Here is a 21,394-nt window from a genome sequence, read left to right on the forward strand (position 1 = left end):
CCATTCCCCTCACTTCCTCCAGTTTCGCCTTCTTTCTCTCTCTCTTGAGGTGCAAGCTCCCGTCCCTCTCAGGGGTTGCCTTCACCCTCTCCCCTTCCCCGGGAGGCGGCGAGGACCAGGGGGCAGCATCCCGGCGGCTGCGGGACGGGCGACGCTGCGGGCGCGGGGCGTGCGCAGGGAGGTGCGGAGCCCCCTCGGCGGGGCGGCCCCAGCCCGGGGCGGGCCCAGCGCCGTCCCCTCCTCCCACCCGCGCCGGGCCGGGATCGCCCCTCCGCCGACCACAGCGGCAGCCGCGGCCGGGAGCGGAGCGGGAGCGACGCGGTCCTGCCGGAGCCCCTCTCCTCCTCCTCCTCCTCGCCCTCCTGCCCCGCAGCATGGCCCGGCGCGAAGTGGCGGCCGCCCCCGGGCTCTGCCTCCTGGTGCTGCTGCTGCTCCGCAGCGCGGGGCTGTTCCCCTCCGCGGCCGCGCAGCCCCCGCCGCAGCGCGGGAGCGTGTGGTGCCCCAGCCGCTGCCTCTGCTTCCGCACCACGGTGCGCTGCATGCATCTTATGCTGGAGAGCGTCCCCGCCGTGTCCCCCCAGACCACCATCCTGTGAGTACCCGGCGGGGGCAGCCGCGGCGACCCGCGGGGAGGGAGAGGGGCGGAGGAGTGGATGGATACCTGAGGGAAAGGCACTGGGGTGGGTGGCGGCGGAGCCTCAGCCCTTTGTCTGCAGTCGGAGGAGGGGGCTGGACCCGCGGCAGCGGCTGTGCCCGAGGGGCCCGGGCGCCCCCGTGCTGCCCCGGGGCTCCGCAGTACCGGGCTGGGCTGGGCTGGGCTGGCACTGCACGGCACGGCACGGCACCCCCGGCCCCGGCGCGCCCCTGTCCGCATCTGGCGGCGCGGGGTCGGGCGGGTCTGAGCGGTGCCCCCGGTCTGGCGGCGGCTGCTGCAGCTGGATGTTCTGGTTAGCCTGCCGGCGTTGGGTCCCAGCTTCGTCGTCCCTAGAAAGATTTCGCTGCTTCCTTACTATCCTGCTTAAGAGCATAGTCAGGCGGCAGGGGCATCGACATGGATATAGGTGGCACTTTCTGCACAATTCTGAGGCATAGTGGGGATGTTCCAACAAACCGAGACCCAGACCCTGGGCTTACTGAAAACTAACCCGATTCAAGTTCCTGCAGAGATTTGTGAACATTATTTAATGTTCAGTTTTTAAATTCAGATACAAACCTGTCAGTTGAAGTGTCTGGCTGTCTCTGTGTTGGGTCTTGTCGCTGTTTTGGTGGGATTGTATTGGTAATAAAATTCAGTATTGATGATTGATATTTAGTTCACATTGATTTTTACTGAAATAGTTACCTTTTCAGCCATATTTTCCTATAATAAAGGCAAAGTTCCAAATGAAGATCACACGCTATTTTGTTTCGTGGCTTACTAAGAGGAACAGATTTGTTCTACTGACCTGCTTATATGTTACTTGGGCTCAGAAATCTCTTGGCACCAGCCCTGCCCTTTCCTTACGCACACACAGCCATGGAAGCTGAGCAGAGCTTGGCCCTGGGAATTTTCTGCAGGGCCTCCTGCAATAAATTAACTTGTGACTTTGTCAGATATTTTCAAAAGAGATCTATAAAGCCTTTCTGTGTTTCAGCTTCCAAGTATTATTTAATGTGAAGAGTAGAGTCATTTACCATTAACCGAGTCCCTCTTTGGCAAGAAGCACAGGCTTTTGGCAAAATGGAATTAGTCCTGCAGTACTTGTAAACCTTTCAGGGAACAGTACAGGAAGTGGGTGGTTAATGTTTCTTACATTTGAAACAAAGTACATTTACAGAACACCTTTTGCCTTGAGATTACAGGAAATCGTGTAAAGCTAGTTTGTGAATCATCTTAAATGTGAAAAAATATCAGATTGTGGAGTCAAGTCTTAATGGCTTGGTTTCATGTTAAAGGTAGAATGGTCTGCAACAGCAGAAACTTTAGATTAAAACTCGCCAGGGTGGAGCTTGCCTTATGGTGGGTGTTTATAATCTTCAAGTGAGTCAGAGGAGAATGTGTGAACAATGCATTCAATAATATATCAAATTGTCTAGTATTCCAAATCTGAATTATCATTCCGTTACAATGCAAGCTGCAGAAGTAATTCAGAAGTCAAAAACATGTTTTGAGCTTCACAAAGAATGATAATTCTCAAAATATGCAGATGTGGATGACTAGTATTCTTCAAAACTTAATGGTGGCCTTACTTGTCATCTAGTAATGGGCATTAACCTTTCTTGACAACTGACTAGGGAACTGTTATAAATAAAATAGGTGGTATTACATCTGTAAGTACTCAGATACTCCTTCTGCTGGTTAAATGGGAAGGAGATGGATCAGAAGATAGGCAATATGAGTCCCTGGGACAAAGAGCAATGGTGCAATTTATTTTGTAATCAGTAGTTTGGTACCAATTATACATAAATACCTTACCTGTAGTATATGATTTGCCTACATTTAGCTGTAGGATGTATTCTCAGAATAATTACTACATGTTGGAGGTATTAATTGAATTACCAAACAATTTACCACTAATTTTTTTTAAACTTACCTGCTTGCTATGTTGAACTGCAGCTCTACACAGTGATGTTTTGCTTCACAGAGGTAGCCCATAACCCACAAAGGGCTTTTTACACTCAAGAATAGCTACTTTTGTAAGCATGAAAGTAAAAGGCTGTTTCATTTTTCATTTCTGGTTTGACTTTCACAGTTTGTCTTTCATGTAGAGCCTGTATATTAAATGTATTTTCTTTAGTAGTGGTGCTGATAGCCAGATAATTAAAAATGATGAATTAATTTCAATTAAATGCTTTCCCCTTTAAAGCACAAACTTAAGAAATCCTGCAAAGTGATGCTGATGCGTTAAGTCCATTTTTACTGGCATTGATAAATTCCACACTCTCATCTGTTTTATTTCTTCCTTACGACATAGATTGACTGTGCAGAGCAATTTTGCAAAAATAAGTCACCATAAGTTTTTCCTCATTTTTAAGTGTTTTTCTGAGTACTGGTTCTGAAAAATGCCCCACTTTGGAAGCTGACTTGACTTTGCTCTACTTCACATATAATTTGTTACATGGATTAAAACAGCATGGGGCCCAGACCAATGGTACAGCCAAATGTTTTTCCCCACATGTAAAAAATGTCTACTCCTAATATCAGGCTCTCTTTTGAAAACTGTTCATAACATTACTAGTTGCTGACCTTGCCAGTGCTACTTCTGGCTGTACATTCTCTCACTCTCTCCTGCTTCCTCCACTTTCTGGCACTTCCCCTTCCCTGCTAGAGACTGGGTTCCATGGTTTAGATTGCTTCCTCAGAGTGGATTCTGCCAGCCTTCAAAGAGCCCACGGAGCCTTGCATGAGCGTGTGGTTTCACCCAAGATGAGATTGTTACCTGCACTCCTTGTAGGACTGTGGCCAGCATCCCAGCCAGTAGGTCCTGTGCTGACTTCCCTTAAGAATGGAGACCCACCTCCAAAGTGGTTTGAAAAACCACTTCATGCCATAAGTACGATTGTGGAAATTTCCTTTCATCTCTAAATATAGAGTGCTCATGTATTTGCAGAAATAGCTGAAACATGTTTATATTAGACCTTTTAAACAGTTGAGAATGTAAAATCCTGGGTATGGTACTATTGCTGTCTCTTGTTCCCATAATTGTATTCTGTCTCACATGGGGGATTTCTGTGTTCTACAACAATTTTTAGTATATGGTGTTGGCAATTCTGACAGGAGCCCTTTGAATATTTATGAAATATGTTACTATTTGTATCTTGCCTAAACATGACCTGAATCCAAACCCATCTACAGGACTAGTTACACATACTCAGGCAAATACTGAAATTTGTTCACAATTTTTCTTGGCAACACCTCATTGCTCTCTTAATTTTTGCTAGCTGTACAAGCAGAATTGTATCCACTGCATTTGGAGCTGTACAAGCATGGTTGCATTCACTATATTTGGGTCTAATAGACTGAACAAGAAAAGAAACTACTATTCTGTTATTAGCAGAAAAGGTAAAAATTGACGAAAATAGTTGTCACTAAAGAAAGTGGACTTGATTTGCACTAAGAATGCCATGCAAATTATAGAGGAGAAAATTTTATTTTGAAATAAGTTCCTCGGTATTATCTATGGGTAATTATTACTTTGGCTGTTTTATATGTCTGTTAGGAATAAAACAGCTTTTCAATACATAAGGATAATTTTAAGCGATCAAAACTTAATAGGACTTTTTAAGTTGCAATTATTCCAGGTGAGTAGCTTTTGAAGGTAGTCACTGAAATGAAATTGAAGGCAACAGTCTGTGTGGTTTGTTACTGCTTTTGTTGCATGATTCCATCATATTCTAAACATTGGATAGTTTGAGTGTACAACTGTTTATTTATTTATTTGTCTATCTTTTAATTTCTGATTTGTAGAGTAAATGTCAAAGGGAAAGAATTAACTTTTTAGTTCTATGGTGACTTTCTAGGTATCTGAGTAAGAAATATATTTTTTCTGTATCTCCATGAGAATTCTTTTTGGAATCTAATCTACCTTCATAATGCCAGTGAAAAGGATTATTGATGCTTCTCGAGAGTATTTGTTTTAATACAATTTAAAAACCCCCCAACACTGAATTACACAAATCACACATCTGTTTGGAGAATACATGAATTACTAAAGAGGTAGAAGTAATGGAAATGTAATGACATTTCCCATTTCAGTGTTGATTTGTGAATAACGTTATGCCTCTTAATAGAGACACTAAGGGAAATGAAATGGTTGATATGTATGGAGTGTGTCAGTGCAGGAGTCTCTGGGTTATCATAGTAGAAATCTTACTGCATGCTGTTTGCAGATCTGCTGATTGAAACTATGCATTATCAGTCAGCAACCAACCATCCCATTTTCATAAAAAATACAGGATCCTTGCTTTCAGTCAGATCTTTGAAACACTTTTAGTAAAATTAAGACAGTAAATAAACACACCTCAGCACTGTGAAGGACAAAGGATTGCAGTCTCAAATCTGGAGTGAGTAAGCTTGATCCCTTCACTGCTGAACACCAATTTGCATATAGGAGTTAGTCAAGAGATATGACACTGGTGTAAGATTTTATTGAAGACAAAGAGATTTGTACATACTTAGTGTTGAAAAAAGAACAACCGATACTGAAGATTTATTTGAAGGCTTTGAAAATAACTGAGTAATGACACAGATATTGACAGACTCTTGGCTGGGCAACAAACTGCAATAGGTATCATTTGCTAGTGATGATTTGCTTGTATGACAGAACAGGGGGGAAAGTACAAGATAACTTTTATTGAAATGATCTTAGGTCTTCCTTCATAGAAACTTCATGAACAAGTGCAGAATTCATTTTTAGATTAAAACACCTACATTTAGGTCTCTATACATAAGAGTCTACAGCCATATTTTGTTTCTGAACTTCCCTTCTAATGAGTAGCAACTTATCCAGTATAGTTTGTAGTGCCTGGAGCAGATTCAGCTCACACAAAAGGGGACACCTTCATTTGAGATAATAATTTTGGCTACCTTCCCCAAAAGGACCCAGGTCCCCCCTGCACCTGTCCCATATCTGCTTGCTCTCAACAAATGGTTCAGATAGGCTGAGATACTGGTTGAACAGCTGAATTAAGATGCGACTGGTTTGGGCAGCTTAATTATTTATTTGTGCCTTCTCCAGCATGAGTATGTTAACTGCTGTTCTGTTGACAATTAAAAAGTTTAAACATCAATATGTAGATGTGAATATTTAGGGTTGAAGTATTTTCAGAAGAGAATGTTTTCCTAGAATTTTCAAGACAAAGAAACTACTTGTAAAAAGCAGACTAAGGAATCATAAACAATAACAAAAAAACAACTTTTGAAGTATGTAAGTTGCTAAGCCCCATTCTCTGAGTCCCAGCAAATCAAGTGGATACTGCAAAAGGCACCAATACTCCCCAGCAAAGCAGCAGTGTAGGGTATGTAGGATGTGAACCCTGTTAAAGCCAGTCTCAGGCAGTCTCATTATATTGCTGATGTCATAAGCCAGGACCAAGGCATGAGTGTGTTAAGGAGACATTTGCAGAGCTTGCAGAATGTGCTTGGTCGTTAGCAGGGCGCAGAAGGGCACAGCACTGATAGTGTTTGACATTTACTGGGAGACATTAGGCAAAGTTGCTGAGTGAGGGCTGCAGCAGAAGGCCCAAATGAGTCTTCATGTCGTGGGATCCACTAGTGAGAAAATAATCTTGTCATTTTGGCAGTATGTTAGCCCTCATCAAATTCCTTGTTGGAGAATGGGAAACATATGGAAGAAAATCATACCCAACATTTCTTGCAAGTATCTTACTGTATATTCAGCAAACTGTCATCAGAGAAATACATTGTCATATGTTAGTTAATAAATATAATTTCTGGTTTTCATGTTTTTTTACTATAATGTACTTTTCACCAGTAAATACTTAATATTTGAGTGTTAAAATGCTAAATATGTGCCTATTTACAGAAAGATATCCATAATGAATAAAATCAAAGATCCATTTGACCCAATATCTGTTCTTTGAGGGTGACTGAAAGTGTATCTTATAAACAAGTAGACAATACAGATCAACATATAGTTGTTTATCCCTATAATAACTTTCAGATAGGGATTTTGTGAGCTAAAGGTATTTCCATATTATATGCAAATCTTGATGGATCACTCCTCCACCAATTGTTTAACCTCTTCTTTTCCAACTAACTTAGCTCTTAACTTGCACTCATAACTTTTAGTGACAAGGAGTACTACACAAACTACATAGGGTAAATTACCCTCTTCTGTTTGAAGCCTGCACATTGCTCCCTTCACTTAGTGTCCCCTATTTCTTCTGTTGGAAGAGACAGGGAATACTTGATCCCTCTCTATCATCTCAGTACCAGCCATGATTTTACGATCTTTGATCCTAAGCTTCTCCATTCATTTCTTTTTAAAATTGGAGCCTTCACAGTGAAAGGTTGGTGTTCTTAACCTCTCATCTGGACTGCTGCTTCCTCACTCTGCTGTGTTTTGAGGTGAGGAAATTATAACTTTCCCGAGTATTTGCATGGACAGGTCTGGCATGTGGGTTAACTGGGGATTTATAGAGCAGCATTAGGGTGGTCTCTCTTTTTGTTTTCTGTTCCTTTTCTAATAATCCCCAACAAGGTATTTCTTTCTCTTGAACTGGTTAATTTATTGTGGGTTTTTTTGTTTGGTTGGTTTTTTGTTTTGTTTTTTTGTTTTGTTTTGGTTTGGTTTTTTGTGGGTTTTTGTTTTGGTTTGGTTTTTTTTAGGGCCTAATCAAGGGTAGCTTAAGATCTTGTGTGTAAGTAGTAATGATCTGTTCCAGGCCTGCACTTTTATTTGTAAAGTTTAGATTTCTCCATATATGTTACTTGGTGTTTATATATGCATTAGGTCTGCATTTAGGTAGCCATTCATGAACTGTTGACAAGTTCTTCTGCTGTTCTTCCTAGTCAGACTTCATTAAAATAGATGAGTATCATAACCAAAACTTTTTCTGTTGTTCATCATCCTTCCAATTATGAATAAATTGAACTATGCAGAACTCAGCACAGCTCTCTGTGGAACTCCCTACTGGTGACCTTCACCAACTAGGAAAATTTGCCATTTACTACCAACATCTTTTCATAGCTCATCTGGACTGTGTGGGGTATTTCCTTTACAGCTGTTTCAAAAGATTGTCTTCAATTCCCAAAGCTTTGGAAGTTTGGACTGTCATAAGCACAGGATTTTTTCATTTTTCTACTGAAATACTTTAGAAAGCTGTAGAGATTATACAGCTCAGTGAAGTGCTTGGTATTGTTGTCTACATTCCCAGTTCAAAATCACAGTTTTAAACATTTTTCTGACTTCCTGACTGTTGACAGGAAGCTTCAGTGCCTTTGCTGTTACTCAGTTTTTGCAAACAACATCATAATTAAAAAAATGACAAGTTAAATGAGTTTTCATCATTACTTTGGGGAATTTAGGGGCATGAGGGACACTGAATAAGAAGTTTTAGTGTAGCAGAGACAAACATGGGATTACTCACTGGAAAGAGTAAGAAATAGATGCTTGAACTTGAGTAAATATACTCCTTCTCTCTTAATTCCCAAAGGTAGCTGGTGGAAAAATAAGAGGGAGATGCCTATCCCTTGCATCATCAGAAGGGTCTGAGACAAAAGGAGAGGAGTGTCCCACCTAAAATTTTGGTAAAAACATGCCAAAGAGAAAAATATGCTTAATAAATATTCCAACCTCCTCCATTTCCTGAGTAACCCTTATTGAGTTCTCTCCCAGGTGAGGTCAGTGCTCATTGAGACACAACATGGGCATGTCATTAGCCAGCAGAAAACTTGGTTATTTAGATATTAAATGTTAGGCTGCTCACATGTGCTTATGGTTTGGCTTGTAAGTAAACTAGGTTTAAATTAAAAGGTTGAAAGTCTAGCAAAAAAAAAAGAAGAATAGGAAGTACAGCCAGTAAAGAAGAGAGCTTGGCATAAAAATGGAAGAAAACTGTAGAAAGAGATCAACATAATATAATAGAAGAAATTGGTATTGCTATTATTACATGAAAAAATAGCAGACAAAACTATTCAGAAAATAACAAAAGAAGGGAAATAGTGTGTTGTGTAAAATTGCATAATATTTTATTTTTTAAATTACAGAATGGCCTTTTATAGGAAAATTTTACTGTGCATAATGGGGAAAACGAAAATGCTAGATTGTTTTGAGTCTCCACTTCTATTCTGAACAATTGAAAAACAAACTAAATTTTCATCCATCTTGATTCATCTCTCAAAATTGTGCTTTTTCAATTATTTCTTTTTCGATTCAGATTTCTGAGACTTTCAAAGTTTATTGTAGTTTGTTTACAGAATTATTCTTCATATATTATTTTGTAATTAAATACTTTGTACACTCTAGATCTCATCTTGTAAATGTGAACTTATGCATAACTTTGTATACATGAATAATCCCCAGGCTTCTGATTCTTCCTGGACTTGGACATTTGCTGAGTCTCTTTCCAGCAAGCCAAAGTGTTTACAGCTTTATAGAATAAGACTCCACTTATAAAAAGGTTTCATTTATAAAGGTGACATTTAAAATCTACATCACACAATCTAAATATTTATAGTTACTTGTCTTTTTGGAGAAGTTGATATATAAAAAGAAGTTAGTATTTTAAATATTTATGTGTATGTTTGTGCCTACATACTTACATATACATATGCAATATATATTGTGTGTATATATATACAATAGAAGGGAAACAAATTGTCTTTATCATTTGTTCCATTTAGATTTGATGAAAAACAAAACAAAACAAACCAAAAATAGCTTTAAATGCTTTATTATTACAAATGTGGGCAGGGTTTCAAGACCGTCCATAGAGATGGTGCAATGAGAGCTGACTGAGCTGGAACAGAATGACTCAAATATTTCCTTTTCCTTCCCTTTCTTATCAGGCTGCCAAACTTGACTTCTTTTTGGTATGGCATTATTAGTGCTGCTAATGAGAGTCAAGCAATTATTTTAAACAGAAAGTGTGTATTGCAAACAAGAAAGATTTTCAAACTCTTGAGAAAGACACATGAAGGAAAGACTGATGTGGGCTCTCAGCTTCATGTCTTTTTGTTTAATCTGTACTTAAGGCAAGGAAAGATAGGACATTATAGAGTTTGCACAGTGCCTGGCACAGCTTCTTGAACCATGTAAAGTGCATAGAATGAGAGTGTGAAGTCTTGTGCAATGCAATGTTCTCGCTTGCTTTTTTTTTCCGAGTTGTTTTTTTAAGTTTTACTAAGCAAAACAATGAGCAAATGTATTTAACTCCAAATTAGTTTTAATGCCTGTGACATTGCTCCCTTTTTTGTTATGACTTTCAGATTTTTTTATTCTCTTTCCAATTGCCACTCCCCGGATTTTTCGGAAACATTTTCTTCCAGCATTCTTTCCCCTTAAATCACTTATTACAACAGACTATTCATTGCCTGGCTGGTCTAAAAAAGGGAAAATATTACTTGGTACACAGCTTTACCTAAACTACTGACTGTTTTTGGTAAGCAGGATGATGTCAAGGTCTTTGCAATGTGTCAGCCAGACTGACAGATTTAATGTCATTTTATTAGCCTTATTGCTGCTGCTTTCCTTTGCTGGAGAAAAATTGTAGAATAAATGAGTCCATGCATGCTTGACTTATCTCTAGGCAGTGTGAGCATCGTGACTGCTCACAGCATCCTGGAATTCAGTGCAGACCTCTCAAAAGAGTTAATTTCAGAGGTTTATAGCCTCTGTCCTAGGTCCACCATGCTCTATAGAAGATAAATATTTCACTTTTACAAGACTTTATTTCACCACTTTGATATAAAATTTATGATTTGATATCTGATGATGGTTTCTATTTAATGGTTGACTATCATGATAATCAGATTAAATCAGTCACCAATATTCAAATCTTTGATGTGTGTGAATGTCTTGTAGTGTTTTAATGGAAAGAAAACTTTTCCTTGCAACGTTTCAAAAATATTTTGAAAAAGACATAGGTCATTGTGAGTTCTGGTGCACAGATCAGTCTAGTGAGCCATTCAAAACTCATAATAAATACAAATAAATGCCACATTGCATTGTGTCCTAAGATAACATAAAAAGCTGGAGCAGCAGTATGATGGTGTGGTGTATGTATAGAAAAAATTATGCAGCAATTGATTTGCTGCTGTCAAGCTGCCTATAAAATGAGGGTGCCTTTTAAGACATATTTTGTCACTCTTTCATGTAATAACTAATTTGGGTTCAAGAAAAACATTTTAGTTTGATGGTATTTTGATAAATTCTACAAAAAATTTAAGAAGTGGGAATATTCAAGTTATTTTTATAGACATAAACTGGATAAAAAAAATCAGATCTTTGACTTAGGCAGCATTCTCAGTCTCCAATAAAAAAGGGCCCAGGCATTTGACTTAAACTGCCAGTAAAAGGAGATAATTCCATCAGGCAAAAAGAACTGCAGTGTTGCAACAGGGCTGCAAGAGCAGTGAGGGCAGTTTGATGTGAGTAGGTGGTTTGCTCTGGCCAGATTCAAGTAATTAGCTTTCTGAGATAATTTTATAGCCCTGGAAAAAGGTTAAGTAAATGGAATAGTATCCATGTAGGGGGTAGAATCAATTAAAATGTTTGCTAGTTAGACTTTTATGTATAGCTAAAGCATGTTTTATTTGTAGATTGAAGACATAGTTGTCAAGAGTGTAAATAATTGCTACCAGACAATTATTAAAGATCAGTAAATACCTTCCTTAATATAGAAACAACTTTATTAAAACCAATTTTTAAAACACAGGATATTATTTTTTTCCTCAGTACTCTATCAATAAGCTTAAATCACTTAAATTTTTTAGATTTTGATACATGTTAAAACACCTTTCTTGATCAGTAAGCAACAGTTTTGAAAACTAAGCCAGAAAATCCTCTAATCCTCCCACTTTGATATGAGAATATTTTGAGATGTTTTATATTGTGTAAACTTTGTGTTCTTTCTGGAGTAAATACTTTCTTTTTGACATCCTATCCTGTATTTTACTTAACCATTTTGGATACATCTTGCATGTGAATAATTGATAAAAAATTTCGAAAGGAAGAATCTGTAAAAACAGTCTGAGACAAAGTATTCATTAGAGATTTCCAAGTGAACAGTTTGGCAAAGTCATTAAGTGCCAGAATGCAAGGTTTATACACAAAAAAATGTAAAACACCAAAACCCCAGCTTTCTGGGTCAATCTTTACACTGATCATATCTGTATATAAGATATATATCCATCAAAAGGCACAAGGTAGAACTATCTTTTGAAAATACTGTGGGATTGCCAAAAACCTCAAGATAGTACAGGGGAAATTTTCTGGTTTTGATGAACTTGCAACGTGAACAAGACTTAGAGAACAGATATAAGAGGTAGGCAAACAATGTGTGTGTAGCCCCCACACTCAGGTGTATTATGTAGGCCAGTTTTACAGCTTTGTGGCAGGTGTTTATGATCCCTTATTCATCAAAGAAAGAAATAAGAACTGGTTGTGGTTTAGCAATCACCATTCAACAATATCAAGTTGAATTCAAACTAGTTTTGTCCCTTCAATATTGGTAAAATTTTGAATTCCCACAATACAAAGGACACAATAAATATCTGTGCAACCCAGATTCTTTAGGTGAGAGTTTTTCATTACCTTTCATTTACTTTTTTTTCCCTGTGGATATCCACAAGGAATTGTTTTGTAATAGTGCAAGTACTTGTCTTGCATGTCAGACATTGTCTATGACAGAATTTGTATCCTATTTGTTTGATTGGTTTGTTTTTAAAATATCTTTTATTTATTTACTGGCTTTTGCAGGCTGGCTTCCCTCTGAAAATATCCTTATTTCTCTGAAAGGATATTTCATTTTTTCAGGAGTCAGTCTGGACTGTGAAAACCAGAACCTGTTTTTAAAAGAAACATGATTAGAGTGGAAGCACTATATTTTATTTTTTAACTTTGAACATTGGAGATAATTGGACATGGTGATAGTTGCCCATAAAACATATTGGTTTTAAGATCTGGACCCACATATAAGAAATTTGTGATAGCATCAGGATTTGGAAAGCTTGTTGAATACCTTTGTTAATTTTTTTTGTTTGTTTGTTTTTGTTTTCTTGCTTGGTGCCTCTTTCATTCAGTAAATCTGTTGCTTTACTTTGTAGTGATAAAGTTTCACTGGATGGGAAATACAATGTCCATTCAGCTCAGCCTCATCTTTAGCCATATGGTTTGGACATGGGAAGGACTTGTCCCTCCAGGGCAAGAGCAAGTGTATTATCTCTCAGGAGAGATTTCAGCCACCACACTACTGTAGTAGCACAACATGTGATACTTGAGGAAACTTTGCCAATAGAAATTTTTGCACTTAAGGGGCTAAGTGCTGGAGTTGTGTCTCACTCTTCAGCCTCTTAAATTCTTCTTAAAGTATTTATGGAAATCTCAGCCATAAATTGACATTTTTCTGTCTTTGGATCAGGGGGTATATTTGTACGTCTGACCAGTCTTACAGCAATGATAGTTCAGCTGTAGGTCCAGAGGATTCTTTTTCAGTTGAACTTAAAATTTGGTGATTAGTATTTGTGGGAAAGGACTTTTCCACTGGATTTTGAGCCATATATATGGCAGTGCTCTTAGTCAAATGAAATACTACTAATTTATACATTTCCAAAACATGTAGGTATGTATTTTTGAGTAGTAGAAACATTCTAAGAATCTTTTATTCAAAGCTGAAAAGTAGTTAGTAGATATATCTACTTAGTAAAACTAAGATTTTTAAAAAAATGTGGCTGAAGATAATACTCAATTTTTTAAATTTATTTGACTTTTTAAACTGTATATTAAAAGAAAATAGTAAGTCTAATGTATTTAAGTAGCTTGTCTAGTTAGTATATTAATGGGCGTATATACCTACTTGTTTGGTTTCAATTTTCTTTCTTAATTTACAAAACAGAGTTTGTATCCCTTTGCACTTAAACAACTCAGAAACACCCTGTGAGTGGCACTTGGCTCTCTTTTGGCTGCTGGGTGCCAACAGTAGTTGCTCCTTCCTGCCCTTGCTCTTCTCAATGAGTTCTCAGAGTTAGCTCAAAAATAAACAAGGGAAAAACATTTGGTTTCACTCTGAACCATTTCCCTGACTTCATAGCCAATGATGTCTGTGGCCACTCGAGTTAGTTCTGGTGACAGAGGGTGGTCTGGCAGGTGGCAGAAGGAGAGGAACTGCCTCCTGAGGGAACCTGCTAACCTGCTCCTGGGGCCAACCGAGACCTGCCCTCAGAGGAGACCATCAAAATAAGCTGAGTCTGTGACACAGCTTGAAGGGGCAGGTGTGGGCACACAGAGGACTGAAAGTGACTCTGCTGAGACCTCCTTCCAGAAGAAGGTCCCTTCTGCTTTCATTCCTTACCAGGAATGTGAGTGCCGCCAACCCCTGCTCTGTGCTTCCCTGGCTTGCTTCTCCACCTGCCCACCAGAGCAAGCTGGAAAAATGTTTGCAGTTTTAGTTTGCACAAATTCATTTTTAACTAATGCCCCCTCTGTTGAGTTGTCTTTGTTGTCTTATTTTGTGGATACTTTAGACCATCTGATAGCAGGTTTGTATTTAATTTTTTAGAGATAATTTTACTATTTTCATTCTACTTTGATGAGAGTAATCAAGTGTTTGAACTTTTCCCCTTTTTTTGCATATGCACCTGGTTGAAAGCATTGTTTTGTCTGTTTGAGCACTAGGACAGACCCCTTGGGAGTCCCCATGAGCTATGAGCTGTTACTGGGCAGCATATGAAGTTGCTCTCCACGTGGCCCAAATGGTTTGTATATGGCCTGGGTGATAGCTAGTTTGAATGGGGTGATGAAAGCAAGGATGTAAGTTGAAATTTGATCAAAGTGAAAAAATCAGATTGAATTATAACTTTAAAAATGGCATTAAACTGTGAAGACTGAAGTAATACAGAATTGTTTTTGCTTTTATTCAAAAAATGAACTTTTTTGCCTTAAGAACCATATGTAAGTGTGTGGAAACATTTTTCCGTCTACAAGTGTTTCATACTTTTTTCTGGTATCTTTAGTATTTTGTCAATATGATGAAATAATTACAGAGATAAGTAATAAGTAAAATGTGTGCTTTCTAAGTCATTGTTGACTTAATGCTGCCAATATTAGAACAGCTAGGAAGACTGTCTGACTTAGAGCAAAATATATGTGTTCCCCTGAGTCCAGGAATTTAAAATAACTAACAAACACAAGACTAGTAACACTTAACTTAGAAATTTCAGACACATCCATAATTTGCAGTAATCTAGTTTTGCAAGCCTTTTTTTAAACTGATCAATCAATTTAATTTAGGGTAGAGCATGAAGAAAAGAAACAGGCAGGGAGAGAAGATGTAGGCATATTCCTTAGGTCAGTTCTACTTCTGCAATGTGAGGTAAAAGGAGATGGGTGTTGATTGGCTCAAGTTACAGAATATAATAAAAAAATATAAAGTGTGTTTATTATTATTCTTTTATTATTCTCTTGATGCATTCTGTAAGGTAGCTTGTGCATTCTGTAAGGTAACTTGTTCCCTAATGAGTAGTAGCTCCAAAATTAATTTTTGTTGATAATTTTGATATTTGATATTTACATCCTAGGAAAAGAGAAGGAATTAATCTCTATTCCCAGAGATTCCCTTCCCTGAATGTCATTCAGATGGGTGCTTTAAGGTGGAATGTTTCCTAGTAGCCACTTCCATTGCTCTTCATGGGGAGAAAACAACTTCTCCCAAGAGACAGGAACGCCCAGTGGTGTGCCCTGAGGCTGTCTGCGCTCCTTAGGAATGAGGAGAGAAATGTCGGAGGGCTCCAACAGCCCTGTCCCTCCCTGCTCTGCTGAGCTCCAGGAGCAGGAGGAGCTGGAGGCAGAGTAAGAAATTAGTTAATTTATCTGCTCTTGCAGCCTGCCATTAACCTCAGGAAGCAGAAAATACAATTCCAAGAGCTGCAGTTTTTTTTCAGTGGGATGACCTGGGATTTTCCTGTGAAGTGGAAGGAAGAGCTGTGTCTTTGTCTGAAACCAGAAAGCCAGTCTGCAGCCAAGTGATTGAGTACCTGAACTTTTGTTGTTAGTCTTTGTGCAAGCCAATAGTGCTTCCCCTATTAACCACAAAACGTCCTGAGCATTCTAGAAGAACAGCTATCCAGATAAATTCTAACACACCTCTAATCTATTTGAATCTAATATGGCTATCACTGTATTGGAAATAACTGAGAATTACATAACGGTTGGAAATACATTCCAGCAAAATCTGCCTAGCGTGGGGGGAAGAGTGATGCATAGATTTACAGTGAATAAAGGCTTTTGAGTCAAATTTAGATGTTATTTTTGGATGCAGTAATTCTTTCAATTTTCCACATCCTTTGGCTTGATGTTGATCCTGTATTGCAAGACTTATTTTTGAATAGAAGGAGACAAAACAGGCATTCTTTAGTAAGGTCATTAACATTGTAGTTGCTGGGTGCTGTTGCTTCATGTAGTAAATATACTGCAAGCTCACATGCACTGCGTCAGTGAGGCTGCCTGCCCTGAGGAAAGAAAAGTCCCTAAAACTGCTCTGACGGGGAAACCACAGTTATATACTAGGATATCAGTTTACTGCACAGTTTGTTACTCTTTCCCAGCCCTCCCTCTCATCCCTGTTTTCAGCTGTAGGATCTTCTGTTGATGAGAGCTGATTGCCCTCAGCTCTCCACTGACACTTGCCCAGCATAGAGGGTACCCAGCTGGGTACCCCTGTGTGAGAGAGGCTATGTCAGAGCTGGAAGGAAGCTTAAGGCTAAAGCACAGGTGATTCTTCTGTATCAGTGTGTATTTTCTATTGTGAATATTGCACACTCATTTCCTTGCATTGCTCCTGCATCCATTTCCCTGACACTAAAGAAAGTACTAATTGCTATAGAACCAAATCAGAGTAATACCAGAGTTCTGAGTATACTTTCCTGCACACCCATGTTTGAAATTTTATGATTGATTGATTGATTTTTACATCTTTTAAGAGCTACTGCTGCAAAACAAAAATGTATGAACTTTAGTGTCTGGACTTGTTTTAATAAAAATGGTCAGTGCTATTCCTCACTTAAAGCTGTTTATTTCTAATGAGCAGAACTGAAGACAACCATGCTCAAGCTGGAAGCAGTGTGAGACTATCTGTTTTTAAACAGTGAATATAGTTAACTACTAGAATGACTAGCAAGCCATTAAGTTTTGCTTGTTTAATGGTCTTTTGAATCACAGTTTTATATTTTTCTCAAAGGGATAGTCCAGCTCTGACAGCAATAATTGCCTTAAGACAGGAATTTCTCTATTGTTGTGTCACTTGACTTGTGTGAGAGGTCAGGGATGATAAAGTTTCTTTCTGGCTTTCAGTTCTTTCCTCTGAGAATAGCAGCATTTCATGGATATGGAGTTTAGACTTAAGCATCCCTGTGAGACAGAGAAATGCAGAAACAATATTTATTTTACAGAGTGATAGATGTGAGGAAAAAAAGACTAGATTTTGACTGTAGCATAAAAGCAGAAGTTCTGTGGGATTTTTCACAGTAGTAATTCACAGGTCTGTTAACTTCAAACCCAAACAAAACTGTTAGTGCATTTGTTTCAGTGGTTGATGGTATGCCATAAACTCATCAGCTTCCCTTTTTGGTGTCTTCTTTAGCCTTCTATGGAGGAGAAACTAATTTTTTTTGTGTAAAAATGCAGTTGAAAAAGTAAATATTAAGAAGGAAACCCATAAAAGGTTGGACTTCCAGTTGTCACTAATCCTCTAAAAATATTTAATATTGTGTATTTTATACCTCTACAATACAGACTGTGCCAACCATTAGTTCAGGCTTTGCTTGACCCAAGACTTTGACCATCACGTATTTGTGTTAGGACAGCACTTGGGCTCAGCTGTTGTGCTCTATTTTATTGGGCATTGCACAAACACAGAACAGAAAACAGCTCTTTCCCAAGGATATTTCTGTGAAAAATAATCGGTAACGAAATATATGGCTGTGCTGTCAACAACTTTATAATTGTTTGGTTTTAGCAATAGACCCCCCTGAGAGGAATAAAGATTTTGCCTTTTCTTGTTTTCTCAGACTGCACAAACAGAATTGTATTTCTTTGAATTCTGTTTATGCTGTTAAAAGGAGGAGGTTTGGTTGTGTGTTTTGGGTTTTGTTTTGTTGTTTGATGGTTTGTTTTTTTTTAAATAGCATGGGAATTAGAAAAGATTATAAAATATAATTTCTAATTTCAAAATACAGTATTTCTGTATGGATTCTGGAAGATTATGGATTTTCATGGCTTTTTGGAAGACTGAAGGTGGATGGGACAGAGCCATGATCATGCCAGGGTAAAATTTCCATGTATAATTCTTGACGAGTAGCCCTACAGGCCTAAAACTTGAAACAAGGAAATCCCACTTGAGTCCTATTAATGGCACTGCATACCTGGCTGGAAAAATTGGCAACAGCAGAGGGATCTACTGACTTAGTAAGGCAATACTGTATTGCATTTAATTGAGTTCACATTTAAATGTTTTCCTTTCAACTCTAATGACAAAATAATTGTTAATTGAAACAAATAATTAGATCTTGGACGACAATATATCATAAGCTCTCCATTCACCAAAGCTGTACCGATAAAATACAGCTTTTAAGTCTGGTGAACAAAAAGTTCCTTTCAACAAATCTTACATATTTGTGCAAATCAGGTATTATTTTAATTAGAAAATTGATAGATTCTCCAGACTTTATATTTTCTTAATTTTCTCATCATAACCATTTTCATGGGTTTGTGATCAAGCTGAGTACTACAGAACATTCTGATCCTGTTCTACAGATTTCAATATTTTTTACCATTTCCTTTTGTTACTGAAATTGCAGTGTACTAAGTATTATTGACTATGAAACATCCTTACCATGTAAGAATAATGTTTTAGTTTCTCATCTAAAAATGTAGTGGCTTTATTTTATGTACTCCTTGATGATGTAGAGATAATAAAAATAATCTCAATGTAAATTCGAGAAAATCACATATTGTATCTAGTAATTAGACTGGAGAAAAAATTAATCCAGAAAATGAATTGCTAAGAAAAGGGAGAATGATATCATTTTGTTTGTACAGGAAACATTAGGGTTAAATCTTAAAACCTGGCAAAAAAAAAAAATCTTGGTTACTTTGGTATTCTAACACGTTTCACTGCTAGCAGTGAGGATTACTATAAGTAGTGCTATAGCTGCAAATGGGGTTTGGTTGTCATTTTGAAGTGGTGGCTCTGTCTTTGTTTGTTCAACAGTGACACATTTTTTTACAGGGCAGTAGTTAAAGCAGCATTAAAGTGCCATTGACATCGTCCAGTTACTCCACTGACTTGATTATATAACCTCTTTTGTGCAATTTTCATGCTCTGCTCTGTTTGAATGTTTTTACTATGCTGATGTCTGTTTTTCATTTCCTGCTGGGATGACCTTGAATAAAAAAAGAATAAGAGTAAAGTAGACATAAGCAATGTAGTCTTGCTGGCATTTGCACATCTTTTGTTCCATGTTGAGAAACATAGCAGTTTGGTGTTTGTGGTATAGATTATTTCTGCTGGGTAGTAAATAATCTTCAATGGTTAGAAAAAAAGGTGAGTCTTATTTTGTTCTTTTGAATTTATCTGAAGAGACAAATGATGGCCATTATTTAACTTAAATATTTATGTATTTAGTTGCTCCATTCTTCCTTTTTAAAGGAAAATGGATTTAGCTAGTTTGCACTTCCCCCTGCTCCTCAGATTCAGCATGTATCACACAGCTGAAGGAATAGCTATTTTTCCATTTTGTCACTTCTTGTTGCCACTGAGCATTCCATAATTAGCCTTACAGATGAATATGGTAAATAGAGTGCATTGTCTTTCACGTAAACATATTTTTCAAACTGTTTAGATCTCTCAATATCACAAAGTTTTGACATTGAGAAATCCATAATTTCAAAGTTGTTTGTTATGTTTGCCACTACCTACTTTTAATTTGTCAAATTAATGAATATTATATTACCGTATGCTTTCCAGTCACATGTACAAAAGAGGTTTAGCTTTCTTTAAATAGTTTTCACTGAACCTTTTAAAAGTGCCTACTTTTGAGGCAGGGATTGGACATTTGAGAACCTGTCAGTTTTTTAGATACTCAAGACAGCATTGTCCTATCAGATATTTCCATTTTGCTGCAGTGGTGATTTTGCTTAGCTGACAAAATATCTCTGAATTTAAGTTTGCTCATGCCCTAAGTCAATGCTGAAGTACTGGTTAGCCCTTGAAACAAGGCAATGAGATACTTACCTTCACTGCTAATAAAAATTGTGGTTTGATTTAATTGTTAAATTCTTTAGCATTTTGCTTTTAAATCAAGTTTCACAAGTGAAGTCATTAGTGGATTAACATCATGTTTAAAACATCAGAGGATTACATGACTAAGCCGATTTCATCCACTTTGCCTTTTTCTTATCCAAAGCTTACAGATACATAAATATTTTCAATTTAAAATATAAATTAGATGTTTTCAATATAATAGGCTAATACGAATGCAGATCTAAACTTGAGTCTAAATGCATTGTTCTAGTTTACCAATGGTAAATCTCATGCCTTGACTTTATTCTATATTGACAGATAGTTGTTTTGAAGACCCTTGGAAGTCCTAGGGGTTTAAAAAAGTTACTTTTGTTTCACTTACTCTCCTTTTCCCGAAGTATTTCTTAGTATGAATGTGCAATGTGATTTTTAATTTATGATACCTGACAGCAATATTGTGGTAAATAGTCCCCAGAGCAAATATATTTGCTCTGGGGACAACAATTACAATTGTACAGTTTAACAATTGTAAGTGTAACTTGGTGTTTAGGCTCTGTTGTTTGCATCTATTAAGCAGAGTAAGAGAATATTTTCATTTTTGGACAAGAACAGCTTATGGCAGATGCTAGAAGATTAATGAATGATTAAAGGAATCTTCTTGAGTTAGGAAGTACAGGTGATATGGAATAGTGAGTCTAACCAAAAAGTACTAAGTAAGGCAGTTTTATGTCATCGGATTGTTTGAAGTTAGTGTAAGTAATGAATGCTTGGCTAGACTAGCTGTGTGTGTCCTTGTGGGCCTTGAGAGTGAAAACAGTAATGAAAGTATTACAAAAAAATTACTCTTTCATGTGAGAAGGAAATAGGATCTATAGTCTATTTTTACATTGATCTTTATCAATATCAGGAGGGCTATAAACAGAAAATGAAAATAGAAATTGTGCCTAAAATTTTCCTTTTACATATAGAGTTCTCCTCTCAATAAAAGAAAAAAAGTGTCCAAAACAAACCAAGTTCTCTCTCTTACTTTATCTAAGATTTTGGAGGTGTGTTGATGATTCTGGCTGCTAAAGTTGGAAACTCTTACCTCACATTACATTTTGTAAATATTATTGTTACACCCTAGCAAATGAGCCCTAAATGAACTATATTTTTGCTTTCATTTCCATCCTGTAGCCAGGAAGATGGAAATGGATAACCAAAATTCTGAGTGCTTCAGTTGTCTTTGCTCTTATCAAATACTTTATTTAATGTTCTGAAAGCTTTTGCAATTGGATTTAAGTGCAATAGAATTAATTCACAGAAGACCAAATAAAAAAAACCCAAAAACTTGTATAGCCTTTAAAATGTCAGGACTAATTGTAGTTGTGGTACTAGATTTTAAATCTCTCTGTCTGCAGTATTTCTGTCAGATGTGAGTGTGACATGTAGAGAG

General features: G+C 37.6%; 1 protein-coding gene across 2 annotated transcripts in view; it reads left to right on the forward strand.

Moving 5' to 3' along the window:
- The first annotated feature begins 263 nt into the window (after positions 1 to 263).
- Positions 264 to 21,394, forward strand: part of PXDN (peroxidasin) — a 94,713-nt gene continuing 73,582 nt past the window's right edge. For both annotated transcript variants that reach the window (XM_071548412.1, XM_071548413.1), the window contains exon 1: positions 264 to 592. In XM_071548412.1, the coding sequence (XP_071404513.1) occupies positions 375 to 592 (218 nt within the window). In that variant the 5' untranslated portion in view covers positions 264 to 374. The remainder of the gene's footprint in view (positions 593 to 21,394) is intronic.

The sequence above is a fragment of the Pithys albifrons genome, chromosome 2 (genome assembly GCF_047495875.1).
Source record: "Pithys albifrons albifrons isolate INPA30051 chromosome 2, PitAlb_v1, whole genome shotgun sequence".
In the NCBI taxonomy this organism is placed as follows: domain Eukaryota; kingdom Metazoa; phylum Chordata; class Aves; order Passeriformes; family Thamnophilidae; genus Pithys; species Pithys albifrons.